This window comes from Coccinella septempunctata, chromosome 2, assembly GCF_907165205.1.
Source record: "Coccinella septempunctata chromosome 2, icCocSept1.1, whole genome shotgun sequence".
NCBI classification, from domain to species: domain Eukaryota; kingdom Metazoa; phylum Arthropoda; class Insecta; order Coleoptera; family Coccinellidae; genus Coccinella; species Coccinella septempunctata.
In genome coordinates this window covers 21,369,012-21,384,743 of record NC_058190.1, presented here as the reverse complement: position 1 = coordinate 21,384,743, position 15,732 = coordinate 21,369,012, and the positions used below count along the sequence as shown (strand labels likewise).

The following is a 15,732-nucleotide window of genomic DNA, read 5'->3' as shown; positions in this document are numbered from 1 at the left end:
GTTTCATAATCAATTTCGAGATCCCCTCAACTGGAAGGTCCTTTAAATATTATATGGAATTGGTTGAAAAATCTTCTCTGTGACCAATGAAGCAGATATGAAATTGTGCTCCTGAGAAATGAGTAGTTTCTCAGAAGCCTTCATTTGTATTTTATTTTTTCAAAAAACGGTGATAAACTCTAAACCTACGCAACTTGGCTACATGAAGTGAACGTAGAATTCGAAAATGTAATAATATACCAGACGTTCCATATGAAACAAGCGATTTGACATCCATTTCCGCACCGTTATGTTTCTGCTATAACTACTGATGCAGCCGGATCCCGACGAACGCACCCCACCGATAGATACAGCACTGTTGAAACAATTTATTGTTTGATGGTCTGGACGTTGTTTTTGTACCGAATATTGAATGGGTATCGATGAACACCAATAATTGAGCTAAAAAAAATTATACGATTATTTTCTAACATGAGTTGTTTAACCACGCTATTCCAGTAGCATCTTCAGGTGAAGGCAAATAGTTTACATGGTTAAAGAACTCATGCTAGAGAAAATCATTTAATTTTGTTTTTAGTTTTTATTACATACATGTTTTGAGACCAGCAATGATACTTTCAAAGAACGGCAAATTTCCGCCCACGTTGCGTTGGTGTGTATGTCTAGATGCATTATTATATAAATATTATATACTGCGGTAGATTATATGATATTTATGTATTAATATATACATTTGTTCATCAATTCACGGAAAACACATATATCATCTCCAACTCCACATTTATATTCTGGAACAAGCCTTGACCCAACTTGAGATTAGTAGTTCAAACTCTGTATGAATAGACCATTTCCAGCCAGTTTCATAATCCATTTTGAAGTCCCTTTAATTACTAGCGTCTTTAAGTTTTTTTATTTTATGCAAAACTAAAGGAACTTTCAATTTGAAGGAACTTAAAAATTGATTATGAAAGTGCCTGTAAGTATTGATACGAATATGCTCTGTTGGAAAATTCGATTACTATGTTCTCGTATGGAACCTTATCTATTTTTACAATTATATATTTCACTGTTTTCACTTGAAATCTGCAGTGGCTTTAGCGCCCAAGTTTAAATATGTAAATGTCAGTTAAAAATTGATGGTTTTTAATTTTTCTTCGAATTGAATTAAATAACGTATTTCGAAAGTTCTCTTCGTTGAGGAAATAATTATTAGTTGAATGGTTTTCACCTCATCCTTTGAATCCTTCTTGCAACTTTCATAAAACCCCAAAACTTGATATTTTGCTTATACATAATATTTTTTCATGCTTTATTGCTTGCTTTCTGTGCAAATACATATTGCTTGTAGTTTTTTCATATTTGTGTTGAATAAACTAATCTGTTGTATGTATAAGTTGTATATTAACAAAAATTCAGAACCTCGTTTATTCAACATAAAGTGCACATTTCACTCATCCATTATCAAAATGACATCCCGATTTTACCTTTAGTTTCTACATTTTAACAATTAACGCCTCACCTGCTAATGTCAAACCTCATTTTCTGCAAAAACGGCTTCAATATCATTTAATTAGAACCACGAGAGTAGAAAACTGGGAAATATTAATTGTTACATATCGGATGGTCGTTTTGATTAAATGATAAGAGTGAATTTATACCGATCCAGACCACCCCCTTCTATGACATGAGTTACCAGACGCCGACCACGCTGGCTACTGTGAGAGACGCCACCCTTGGCAACGTGGGTTACTCCATGTCCGACGGACGATTCACCAGAGGCGACAACAACGCCTCGCCGGTGCCATCAACGTTGAGCCAGCAGACAAGCACGCAGGCCGGACACCAGGCGCAACCCATCTTGGCAGGCACGGCTGCTCCACCGTATTTCTTTGCTGCTACACACTTCAACACGATTCCGAACTATCCATTTTATGTGAGTAGTTTTCTTATCAGAGATAGTTCTCGAAATAGTATGATCATGGTGAAAAAGAAATAATTTATAATATATTCCCTTATTTTTTATGCATGCATATTTTTTTTTTTTTTTAATGAGACATGATGAAGTTGTCTGGTCATGGAGATGTGGCTAATCTCATGAAAAATAGCAGGGACACGTCCAAATCCTTGGGAATTTCTAGAGAGGAACCATAATCGATGAATTCTTGAAATCTGATAAACACACAAATACTCATACTTGCTCTTGTTTTCGAAGGAGGGAAATTCATTTTTAATCGAATTATTCTAGCAACTACCTGCTGTGACTAACGCTCACGGTACAAACAGTAATTCGCAGTATCCCAAACCAGGCGGCTATAGTTCAGGTTATGGTGCATATGATGCTCTTAGCCAAACTCAAGATTACACTAAAGGAGCCTATGTAGGTAATACGCAAGGTCAGAAAGCTACAAGTGGAGCTGCTTCTTCTACGGGATCAACTGGAAACGATCTGACTGCCATGTATGGTAAATCGCACACTGCTCTAGGGAAAGTCAATGTGAGTAAATAAGTGATTAATTAGTAGAAAATTTGTCCCAAAATATTCGGCTCATATGATTTTTGTTTAGAAGTATCCTGGCAATATATTGCTAATAATAAAAATCGAACCCGAATTACTGCAATGAACATACACTATTGAATTGGATTTTAACGTCGATATGGCTATGCAAGATAATGAGAGAAATTTGAGTAGCAGAAGTCTACTCATCAATATCATTGACTTCGCCCCCTCTTGGTGACATAAAATAGTTCAAATCATTGAATATTTGGAATTCACGTCGTTTGGGGTAGAAAGTGTCTTAAAATATTATTTTAAGACGTTAGGATGTCGGTCTTTTTCTACTTCTAACTCGGCGATTATGTTAGTAACCGCTTCATTCAGATACGTTATAGACTTGTGAGTAATAAAAATTGAAAACAAGTTCTGAAATTCACCAATAAAATTGGCCTTGATTATTCACGAAAATTGATCAACACACCTACTCGTCGTAAAAATGGGACTAAATATACGGCAGCATAACATCACGAACAGTTTCATAAAGACGTGTCACTGCTATTCGTGAACGAAATGGAATTTGTTGGGTTTTTACCATCTAAAGCCCGTTTGCAACATTCTCTAAAGTGAAATTCGTGAATTCATGCACCGTGAATTCTCTGCAGTTACATACGTACTTTCGGTAGAATTTACTATTCAGTTGTATACAAAATAATTTCTGTCGTTTTCTTGCCAAAATTCTGAGAATTATCCGGAGAATTTTCAGCTTTTACAAAATGGCTTAGGAGCCTTAAACAAAAATCATAGCTATAACGCAATTTTGAGCTAATGTTGCGCTCGAGTTAACGTTGGCGCGAAAAAATTATTTAAATTGAATTGAAACTCAAATGGTTTGTTAAGTACCGATGCGGAATTTTCGAGTTCGTACCACAAGAAAAAAATCTGTATTCTCCAATTAAGCACGAACTATCACAATATTATTTTAGAGATAAAAAAAATGATCAGATCTTCATTTTTGAAAATGTGTGTGCAATTTTTTCTTCTGGGAGCCAAGCAGCGTTGAACGAGTACAATATCTGGATGGGTTAACGCTCTGGATATTAATTCGAACAAGTCAATAAAAGCTCCTGACTCCACGTCATTGCTTGTTTTTATTAATTTCATAAATAATGATTTTTTTTATTACATGTTTGTTACACCAACACGGTTTTGTCTTTTCATTTTTGGATCAAAACTAATTGTTCTTTATTGACTGCCATCAATGGCTACCACCGGAGTACTTCATCCTTCTTTGAATTATTTTGTTTTGTATGATGGAATTTTCGTGTAATTTCATATGTTTCCGTTTTTTTAGTCTTATGAAAAACAAGGCTTCCATTCTGGTACCCCGCCCCCTTTCAGTGGGACCTTACATGGCAGTCAAAACGCTGGGCTGGCTCCCAGCGGAACTGGTTATGCCCCACCAGTATATATACCAGCTATGGCACCTCATCAACAACATCATTCGACCCAATTGATGCATCAACCTTTACATCAGGTAAATAAAGTTTGTTTCCGATGTTGACCAGTTCAGATTTGCGTTTTTGTTAATAATCTTTTAGACGATACGCATGTTTATTCAATATATGAATGTACTCCTTATCACAAAGCGATCCGAAGCGTCTTCAAGTTTCAAACAAGATTTTTCTTTAGAATGCACAAATCTTCATTATTCTCAAAAGTTTTTTGTTACTATTGCGCTTTTTTATTGAATGCTCCTCCGGTGCTCTTTCGCTTCTAGACTATTCGAGCATGTGAATTGGAGAATAAAATTCATTCAAAATTAGCTTTTTGCACTCAATTGGTTCTGATCTAGTGTCGAATATCATTAGGTTGATCCTATTCAATTTTGAAAGAAAATGTATCCTATATTAGGTCGCCAGACCGCCCGGAAAGTAATTTTGTCATGGGTGTAAACATTGGGGGCAACCGGATCTGCATTAAATAAGAAGAAGAAAAGCCTGGCTGTCGCTATCAGAACTCTTGGCTAAATCGAGCAATCTGCGTTCTGCATAAACACATGCTTGTACTCCTCGAATTTCGGCTAGAAGAATGAGACGGATTTTATATACTGGTCACAGTTTGCAGATCATTATTACCAATAAATAATTCCTCAACGGACTGAGAATGTTCTCAGCCGATCATAAAAAAAGTCTTCTGCGATTTTGTGAACTACCGACAGAGTTAATGATCAATTGCAATAATGGTCATCTGAGAACTCCCGGGAAACTCAATAGCTCTCACAGCCCAAAAGTCACATATTTTTGTGTGTAGTTTTTTTCTATAAACATCATCGGGTTTACTTCCAAATTGAACAGATGTTATTATACTTTTAAAGTATTTTTTAAGCCCCTAGTTTTTCAGCTAAGCCGAATCTAGAGAAATGATAAATGAAAATATTTGCTGAAATAATGTTTGAATATAATACTGTGTAAAGTATTGGGACTTTATAATTACAATCAAACCTTAAAAATAATTATTTTGCTTCAGCCGCGATAAATTGAGGCTATACATATCTCCAGTTTCTTAAATTCATTTTTAGGACTATTATTTTCCTGTTGCAATATATTGTTCATATTATTTAAATATGTATATAAGTATCTTTAATATGCAAGAACTTCACCGCGGTATGATTTCGCAATAGTATAAAATGCAAGTATAGTAGACATTGAAAAAAATTGAATCCTTTAGATTTCTGAAGCTATACCTCATTTGTATGATTTGTGAACGAAGCAATTTAGAGGCATGTAAGTTGATTACTGTTTTGCTTGTAGATGGATGTCAGGCACCAAGGCCGACGTGTGGTAAGTCGAACCTCGACCCACATGCTTTAGTTCTGTTGCGTATTATGATATTGCTTTTAACCAATCATAGAATCACCTCGTTAATAACAAGTTGGGGAATTCTCAATGAAATATTATTTCGATTTAAATCAAAAGAAACTTCCAATGATCTTAATCCCATACATAACGTTTGCCAGCAGTGGACACAAAGTGAATATTGATTATTTAATCTCCGTTTGTACTAACTCTATAAAGGCTGACCGGCCACTAAATTCGAAGTTGAGCGATGCTCAGCTGTGCTGAGCTGAGAGGGCCGCCAATCGAACGCGAAGCGGAGCCAAGAGGAGTCATATTGCATCATAGGTATATCTATTATACCAATATTGATAACACGCATTCTATGCTATGGGAGAAAAAGATTCATTATGCATATAATAATTTGATTTTACAATTTTAGGTCTTTATTGTCTCAGCCAAACTTTCGGATAATCACTTATCCTTAACTTACTTAACGTTGTAAAAACATACAGAAGTTCGTATAATAAAACTTACAACAATGTGATACTTCAATATTAATAAAAATAATAACACTATAATCTCCATATATATCTTCAGGAAAAATCTTTGTTAAATCTTAAAAATCAACATCAAGCAAGTCAAAAGACACATAAATGAATAAGATCAAAAGTTAAAAAACAAAGACAACACTAGAAAAAAGGCATAGAAAGGAACGACAAATGAGGCCCAGTTACGTCATAAAATGCGTTTTATCTCATCTTACTCATTCAATTCGACGATATTACAATAAATGGAATTAATACCGTTTAAATCCGAGTTGATATATTGAAGTTGTTACTATGGCTCATTATTTCAACCGCCTCCAAAAACTCTCGTTTGTACTTGTACATATTCCTTTATTCGAGTTTTTAAATTTCTGTCAGTTTGGCCATTATAAGTTATAGTCGAGGTTAACAACTACTTAATAACAGACTTATTTGGATATGATGTAGAGAATATATGACTGTAACCAAGCTCATAATGTTGATGAAGTTTCAAGAATTTTGACTTCTAATGATAAAAAATCAACGATAAAATACAAGGTACTACGTAATGTGAACCTGAGTTTGAACCTGATATAAACCATTATCACCATATTGTTAGGTTGAGGTCGAAAATATTCAATTGATTGTGAAGAAAAATCATTTCATTCTTGTCAGTTCATGAAACCATGTATCAGAATGAGACGAAGATAATCAGGCATTTAATTCTTAATATTTGTGCACATGCTCAGAAGTATATTCCTGCCATAGGCTGGCTTCATTCTTCAAAGTATCTTTATCGATATAGAATATGACAGATATATGTCATATCGATGCAATTTCTCAGATTTGATAGATATTGTGATAGGGAAATCGCCCCGTTGCTATAGAAAACGGAAAACCGACCGAATCAAAGCAGTGTCGAGCTACATCACTCGATTCAGCTCGCTTCGCTTAGCGTTCGGTGGCCGGCCATCCATTAAAAACCTTATTTCGGTTTTCGAAGCACAGCTTAGCTCAACTTCGCATTCGGTGGTCAGTCAGCCTAAGGCTTATTTATTTCTTTGCTCTCTATTGTAACGTGCAAAAGAAATCAGAGAATTAAATAAGCCTGTCTTAAATTAGTTGGAGCAAACGGCCAACGAGAAAACGCGGTATTTATTATTGAGCGTCGTCGAAAAGATTCATATTGTTTTGGAATTCCGCGAAAAGATAATTTTTCTCTTATTCTCTTTCAAATTTGCAAGAATACTTCTATCAAATGTATTCAAGTATTTGGTTTCCATAAGCATGAATATAAAGAGTCAAAAATATTTTCCAATACTGGTAAGATTATGCATACAGGGTGTTTCACGCGAAGTGTTCAATAGAAATATCTAGAAAACCGAATTAAATTTTTTCTGATGATTGCAATATATGAATGACCAGGATTTATTCAATTAAAATATTATTTATACCGAAAATTGAGCCTAGCTTTGTTATTTCCATTTCGATCACCTCTATTTGATTAATTTTTTTTATTCTCCACATAAAACTAGGCTGTACTTGAACTTACCCATACGCATACCCAAACCTCAAGGTTCTTGAGATATTAATTCAATGAAATCACTGGAATTTGGCGTGAAGTTAATCTTGACTTCTTATCCCCGAAATATTAAGGTTCTGTTCAAATAAACCGTAGTTGAAATTTTGGGGAGGATCCGAAAATGTTACATAATATAAGGTGTCCCATTCGAAATAGCCATCTTTGAGTACCCTGCCTCATAACCGGAAGTACCTCTGAGACGAGAATATTTGTTTTTAAGATCCCCGCCAATCGTTAGGATTCACTCATTTTCAGAAAAAATCTCTTTCGGCTCTTTAGATACCAGTAGTGGACACATGAAACACCCTGTTATTATGTTTGATCATTTGTATTAGTATATTCAATTGTTCAGTCGTTATATTCTCGGTAACCGAATTCATATCGCAATGCTCCATTTGATGATGATTGATTAGTCGAAGGTTGAAACAGTTTACGTTTTATATTTGCATTTAAATCGAATATAATCGCTTTTCGAATTAATTCCATTCTTTACTTTTTGATTGAATAGTATAAATCATTGATTTCAATAAAGTGGCCATGAGAAATTAATATGACCCATCATTAGCATGGTTCTTGGTCAATTTCAAGGGCACTGTGTACACAGTGAGCCACTGCGGACCATCGGCACTGATGAAATTTTAAGTGTTTTAAATTTTAAATCTCCGCTTAGAATTGTCATCAGAAAAACCATGGCTTCTTTGGAATGCAATCAAAAGAATACATCATAGTTATAAATTTATGAAAGAGAATAATGGAAAACATGATTCTCGTTCATACTTCCAGTAAAAACCCTTTGGGAATTGATTTCTATATGTCTTTGTCTAACCACTAATAAGTACAATTTTTAACATAGTCCATAGGAATATTTTATAGTACTTTCTTCAGTTCATAGATATATTTAAGCGAGTGTGTTCATAAACACATTTTTTTAGTAATTTTTTCAATATAATGTTAATCCAATTTTAGAGTTCTGGAACTTTTTAAAATTTGTTTCACATTCAGTATCGAAAAAACAATCTGGGAGTTTAGTAATAGCAATTTTTCTTGATTTTTTAATATTTATGTGGGTTCTATCTTAATCATCTCTTTGCAGGACTCGAGTACCAATAGTGGCCAGCGTTCTCAAACATCCAATCAAGCAAAGGCTTCTGGTAAACAATACACAGGATCATATTGGAATCAATCCTAAGCCGTCTATTTGACTGCTCAAATTTCTTCGCCCTAATCTCTCTTCAGTAATTTTTATTTCTAGCTTTTCATTTATTATAATTTAATTAGCGTAATCATATTTTATCATAGGTGAGACAAGTGGTAAATTATTCCCAATTTGTATTTATTTTATTTAGTTTTCGTTTTGGTTGTTGCTTATAATTATGACTGTGAAACATCAAAAACTAAATATGAAATATTTTTACAAGAAGTCGGTTTCCTTTCACATCTTTTTTAATGAGTATATTAGTGCCCTTGGTTTTAGAATAAAAATTTTAATTTTTTTATTTAGTGCAATGTTGCACAGAAAATTGAACTAAATTATCTTACTCTTGGCCAGTGGCTAAACTTGTATACAATTTTGTACATCAATCGCAACCAGAAATTTCGATTCCTAAATGTCAACTTTTAAATGAGCCTGTGGTTTTTTATGCATAATGCAAGGCGAAGGTTTTGGGTAGTAATGAAGCTGCGATAATTAGAAGTCAATTTACAGTGTTCTATGAACATATTTCTAAATTTCATTGTACATACAGTTTGATGATTTGTTTCCAATTCATCCAAATGATCATAGTTGTATAGAAAATACCGAGTAAATTGACTTGGCTAAAACCGCAGTCATTGGACTGACCTCTTGGCACTTTGCTGTCTTCAGAGAGATCTTGTCAGACGGCACGTTAAGGGTCGCAGAGCATCCGTTGAAGACCAGTAAAGTAGCCCAGAGTTTTATTTTAAATTTTGTTAGGTAGTTTTATTATTAACTAAATTATCTTGTGTACCTACTTATGCTCTTTGTATAAATAATCACCGTGTAGAGAAACACTGTATATGTGTACTTTTGTTTTTGTATTTGCTGATTCATATGGAAATACACAATGAAAGCATTCAATCTTAAAACGAAGTTTCATTTATTCACTTAGCATACTTAATTATTGCCTATTCTCCCTTTATTTTTAGGAACACATTTTAGATTTCTTTTTAAAACATGACATTAAGGGGAAGTAGTACATACGATTCGAGATCAAAACGATCGATATTGGTAACTTAACAGATGCTACCCCAAATACGGAAATGTGCCATATCTTTGAGCAATAGCCTGAATTAGGAACTGAGTCAGTTGAAAAGTGGAAATTACCACGCGAGAGGTAATATTAAGAATATTGAATAATTTTCGGTTATTCCTGAATTTCAGCGTTATTTTGGCATAGGTATATCACTATGAAACATTGCAATTTATAAAGAGTTGAACCGATGTCACCCCGCCGCTATTTTTATCGAAATATGTTGAAAAACCATCGAAAAATGATTGTGAAGACTAATTTTGAAGAAACTAAAGTTCAACTTTTTTTTCTCATGAAAAAACAACTAAATTCGAAAAAAAGAGGCGGGGTGACATCAAGACCTCCTTTAACTTCAATGAAAAAAAAATTGAAGCGTTTTTGAATGGAGATTCTGGAGGTATTACTTTCCCTATAGAGTTCATAATTTTTGTATTGCGCAGGAGTATATATTTTTTCAGTTTGGGGAAAAGAAGGGAATATAAGAAAAACGGGGGAAAATAAAAGTTATATCGTCGTTCTAAGATGCAAATTGCACAAGTCCATTTTTGATGAAAACAAAGGTATTAGTGCCTTCTAGTGACAAACGCACAAACCAATGATCTGACAGCGGCCCAAGTTCTAATTTGAAAGACAAGAAATGTTGAAACATATTTAAATTTGGTTTGCTTCTAATTAAAATTCAAATTTAGAAAGTTTTTTAGCTCTCCTGCAAAATTGTCATTTTGTGAGTCAGGCAATTTGCATCTTAGAACGACGATATGTAAATTACAAATACAAATTAATTATTTTTTTTTAATTACTTTTATTAAACACTGAATAGAGCAATAATTGGCGTGAAAACTGGCTGAACTATGGAAATTATTTGTGTTTAACTTTTTTTTCTATAATATAATGGATGTGTATTCAATGGTTCATGCGGATTTTTACTACCTTAAACTTCATTCTAATTTCACTGAAATATTTTCAGCTAGATCCATAAAATATTCATATTCTTGGAAATTTTTGTAAAATTCTCATCATAAAATGATGAATGAACTCAAAAGATAACGCATAGCACTGCATTCATGAAATACTGCCAGGGTGACGGTACGTAACAGCGGAACGCGGAGACCAGACTCTTCTAGTCGAGATCAGCTATAATGCAAAATTTCTAATGGCCATATGCACCGTTTAAATTAAACGAGATTAATTCCTTGAACATCCTTTTTTCCATAGAGATATGCTTAAACGTCGTTTTAGAGCTTAAGCTTCGTTCAGTCAAACGGTGCATACCAGAGACAACAACTCTGGTGCATACAGTCATTAGGTTTCTATATGAGGAGCATGGAAGTTTATAAAGGGTTTTTCAACAGGAACTTTGTTTTTCACTATGGACCCACCGGAAGTACATGAAAGTTTCGACATTTGGTTTTTGACATATCTATAGTAGCAACTTGGGCAATTGTTATAATGAATTCCATTTCACTCAAAAATCGTTTCAAAACAATAAAAATTCACTATGAAAATGGTGGATCTGTAAAAGTTTTACAGATCAAGATAATTGGTTCATGGCACTATGGCACATCTACTCCTTGTAGATGTTTGCAATTACACCAGGAAATGATTGACAAAATCCATGAGGATTTTGTTATTATTATTAATATTGATTATTATTATCATCATTAATAATATGGTTTTAAGTGATCGACGAATCAAAGTGTGGGAGATAATTGAGACTACAATCATATCACCAGGTGCAGTATTCTCAATTTCGCAAGAAAATTTCGGCAAGATGGTTGCCGCGTTTGCTCTCAGCGAAGAACAAGTTCGTTTAGAGATCACTGGCGGAGAATAGACGCAATCGTATATTCGATTCAGAGGAGATTTTGTTGATTTTTCGTAGCAATCCTACAGAGTTTCTGCGCAACTACATAACTGTAGACGAAGCATGAATACACTAGACACTCTGGATACACTATTACACTCCAGAGACAAAGGAACGTTAAAAACAGTCAATAGTAAACAATTTTTTACCTTAACAAAAATTATGTAATAGAGACGTAATACTAAGATAAACATGTTACATAAAGTATGTGATAGATCATGTATGTCACGAAAAGATAACAGGCTTTACTTCGTATTTTTTTCATAGTGTAGTATAGTGAGGAGGGGTATTACACTTCACTGCGACTTAGGTCTATTGTGCCCACTAACAGAGCTGTTCTCATCGCGTCCTTTACAGCTCGCCTTCCAGTTCCAGAGATCTGATGAAATCCAATATCTGGGACGGCTTCAACGAGGATAGTTCCCCACTACAAGTAGGAACTTGTAGTCCAAACCAGTCTTTCCTTTGGTTTGCAATGGCAGAAATGCATTTTTATTCGATACTTTGAGAACATATGTGAATTGTTTGGCAAAAAGCGGCCTTTTCGATTTCACTCTAATAATTATTAGATAATGTTCGTCTTTTCGATTTTGACGGAAAAAAAAATTTGGGTTAAGAAATTGGTATCGTTTTATCAACTGATTTGCCGCCCCCAGAATGTGCAGGGTGCCCGGTTTGCCGGTCCTGACGGCGACAGCTGGATAAGAAAAAAGGTCCTGGAGTACTGGCGCAACCGTCCTGGACTGCATCACTCGCACAGGGCTATTTCAGTGCCTCCCAGCCCATACACCAGTCGTTGGCTATAGGATACTAGGATTTTCTAGAACCAATCTGAGATCTATCATGGCGGTTTTCACAGGACATTGTAGACTCAGAGCCCATCTTAAAAAACTCAGCATCGTCAATGACCCGTTCTGCAGACTCTGCTTATAGACGGAGAGCCAGAGCCAAAAAAAAGTCTCTGAATTTCTTAAGCCTGGATTTTTCTCAGGTGATTACAATCATAATATACAATAAAATGCTGCGGTCAGTCAAGTGGATGTTAGAACATGTGCTTCTGGTGCGCGGTCAAACATGTCGTGATTACCGACATAACAAAATCAATTTCTTAAGGCTGAAACTTTATAAACTTTTGTATTTTGGTATGTATATCAAAATTATTATAGTCAGTCAACGTCCGATCGGGACACAGCTGGTCAGTCAGCTTCAATGTGCGTAGCGTCGTTTATAAGGATGCAATTCGTTTATTAACCGTGAATTTTTTTTTGTAACTACTACTGCCTATATTATTGATAAATAAAATGGTCAGTCAGCCATTCCGTAGAACAACGCCCGTCAGTCAGTGGATAAGAAATTAAATTTTTTCGCTCCCTATAGATATTACATCATAATCATTCAAAGTATAACACATTTATTTTAATGAGCAACTGTTCTTTAAAATCTCAGAAATAAAATTCATTCAAAATCAACAAGATACTTAACGAACATGGGTATACGCACAAGTAAGAACTCATTGATTTTCAAACATTTCTAATATTTATTTAATTCATTAACGACAAGCTATAAAGAATCATCACATGATTCATAATCTGAATCTTCATCTGAATCCATATCATCATTTTCACTATCATGATCTGACAAGTCGAGCTCGGGTGTTGCAGAATCTGAAAAATAAATAAAATTCAGTAAAAAAAGTATTTTTGTGATTGTTTAATCTAGATAAAGATATTTCTATACCTGTATTTTCTTGTAGAGGTGGAATAATGACATCTTGTACAAGTTCTGGTAATTGGTCGCCTTTGAACCAATCAAAGTCATATTTCTCATCCACCAATTTCCACCCGTAGTCTGTAGGAGATAGCTCCGTTGGAATTTGACGGTGAGCATTACGCCAAATATTTGAAATGAAGCTCACTCTTAAGAACTGCTGCATCAATTCCGATTGGCATGGAGCATACTCGACTCATCTACATTCTTTATTTTAATTTTAAAAGGATCATTTGTGGTGCTTAAACATTTATACGTCTGTGAAAATAAAACTAATCTTGCCTCGTCAATTGATTTTATTTTTTTCAAGCCGTATAAATGGCAAATTCTTGAACCTTATTAAACATGTTATTCTGGTTGCTTGCATCTACAAGTCCAAGGTCAGCGAATGTTTTTTGAAAATCTTCGCTTTGCTTCATTATCTGCAGAGGTTTTTTTTTACCTTTCTTGTAATAAGCTGGGTTAAAATCACATCCAGTCAAAGCATGCAGTCCAGGAAGAGCATTGCAAACAGAATTTCCCAATTCTTGATGCATTCTACTGACATTAATCATCCTTCGATGCTTTCCAGTCATACGTCCAGTCCAGTCTACGCACATTAAAGCTGACTGACCAGCTGTGTCCCGATCGGACGCTGACTATCATAATTTTGATTTAAATACCAAAATACAAAAGTTTATAAAGTTTCAGCCTTAAGAAATTGATTTTGTTATGTCGGTAATCACGACATGTTTGAATGCGCACCAGACGCACATGTTCTAACATCCACTTGACTGACCGAAGCATTTTATCGTATATTATGATTGTAATCACCTGAGAAAAAACCAGGCTTAAGAAATTCAGAGACTTTTTTTGGCTCTGGCTCTTGGACTATTAGAGGAGGGCGAAACGATTGAGCACATCCCCTGTGACTGCCCGGCGGCAGACAGGGTCAGACTTGGAGTATTTGGTTCTCCGAAGATGGTGCTAGAGGAACTCAAGAATCACTCTCCCTCCGACATCATCTCCTTTTTGAGTAGGATGGGACTGGAGGGAGAGATCTAGCTCTACTAGCTTGCGTGTGTGCTACAATAGACCGCTTGGTCGCAGTGGCAGGTTTGGTTTATCCGTCCAACACACCCAGCAATCAGTAAATAGAACTGAAACCGCTAATGACCTATATGTCTGAAAGGGGTAAAATAAAAAAAATTGAAAATTTCTTAGGATCGAGCATTTCAACTGATCAGATTGCATAACTCAGCAGAACTTGTTTGGAAGATTTAAAATCATTAATTTTTGTCAAATTCAAAGAGAGCACGAGCACAGAAGAGATAAGATATTCATGTCTTGATAGCTGCTGCTTCGTGTATATTTAGATTTGAGTATGAAAGCAAGGTAATTTCGGTGAAGCTATTGTTGGGGAAGGCAAGAATTATGACGACTTCCATAGCAATACGCTTAGTGAAACCTATAATTTCTGACGCCAGCACAATAAGCAGATGTTTTATCGAGATTGCATTTGGTTGAGAATTAATCAAGATTAATAAATAAAGCACGATGCTTTTATGAATAAAATGCAGATAACAAAAAGACATACTTTATTTTAACAGTCTTATGGAACAGTTATATGGTAGAATTTTAATTAAAAGCATAACATATTTTTTCATCCTTAATACTAGTGACAAAATATGAAAAAAAACCCTGCATTTATAATATTCCATAGGATTTCATAATTTAAAGCTTTACTATACAATTTGAATTCAATATATTCGATAAAGAGTAGAAGATAAGGAAAAAATATTGTTCTACAAGTAACATTCAGAAAATACACAGGTCATTTATAATAAAAATTTCAAAGTTTTTTATCAACCACTACTAGGAGATCTTTAATAACCGAGTTCAATAATTTCACATTAACAGTAGAGATGGGTTGTTTTTTGTTGCTTTCATCGGAACTATTCATTGTATTACTATCACTGTCGCATCTCGATGTACTCGACTTTTCTACCTGAGAGTTTTCAGATTTCATGTCTCTTGAGGTGCTTGGCAGAGGTTCATCATTCTTCTTAGTGGTGGTTAGTTCTGAAAAATCAAGTGTTATGATAAATCCAGGGAAAAGACAGACTTCTGAAAAGACTTCTCTCTATTCGAAAAAATTATCATTTATTCAAATTGTTCGCCCCGAGTAAATAATAGGTATTTTGATAACGAGTGCAGAAGCAAAAAAACTCTAGATAAAGGGGGGTTCGGATAAGTTTTGGGCGCGTGGAAAAGACACTCCGAACAAGTCCCTCTCAGCGTATACCTGTCTGTTTGTTGGTACTCAAGAAAAGAAATACTGAACGGATTTTTATGTGGTTTTCCCCAACAGACATAATGATTCTGGAGAAAGGTTAAGGTATAATTTGGTAAGGA

At 34.7% G+C, this 15,732-nt stretch overlaps 2 protein-coding genes across 18 annotated transcripts in view; one reads left to right on the top strand and one right to left on the bottom strand.

Moving 5' to 3' along the window:
• Positions 1–9,543, top strand: part of LOC123308796 (protein lingerer) — a 48,305-nt gene extending 38,762 nt beyond the window's left edge. For 10 of the 14 annotated variants that reach the window (XM_044891648.1, XM_044891639.1, XM_044891646.1 and 7 more), the window contains exons 13-17: positions 1,667–1,933; positions 2,246–2,494; positions 3,846–4,028; positions 5,305–5,334; positions 8,531–9,543. In XM_044891648.1, coding sequence (XP_044747583.1) covers positions 1,667–1,933; positions 2,246–2,494; positions 3,846–4,028; positions 5,305–5,334; positions 8,531–8,626 — 825 coding nt within the window. In that variant the 3' untranslated portion in view covers positions 8,627–9,543. The remainder of the gene's footprint in view (positions 1–1,666; positions 1,934–2,245; positions 2,495–3,845; positions 4,029–5,304; positions 5,335–8,530) is intronic. The other 4 variants (XM_044891649.1, XM_044891643.1, XM_044891645.1 and 1 more) reach the window with 3 other exon arrangements.
• Positions 9,544–14,900: 5,357 nt separating this feature from the next.
• Positions 14,901–15,732, bottom strand: part of LOC123307709 (ubiquitin carboxyl-terminal hydrolase 34) — a 177,075-nt gene continuing 176,243 nt past the window's right edge. For all 4 annotated transcript variants that reach the window (XM_044890118.1, XM_044890121.1, XM_044890119.1 and 1 more), the window contains one exon: positions 14,901–15,399. In XM_044890118.1, the coding sequence (XP_044746053.1) occupies positions 15,170–15,399 (230 nt within the window). In that variant the 3' untranslated portion in view covers positions 14,901–15,169. The remainder of the gene's footprint in view (positions 15,400–15,732) is intronic.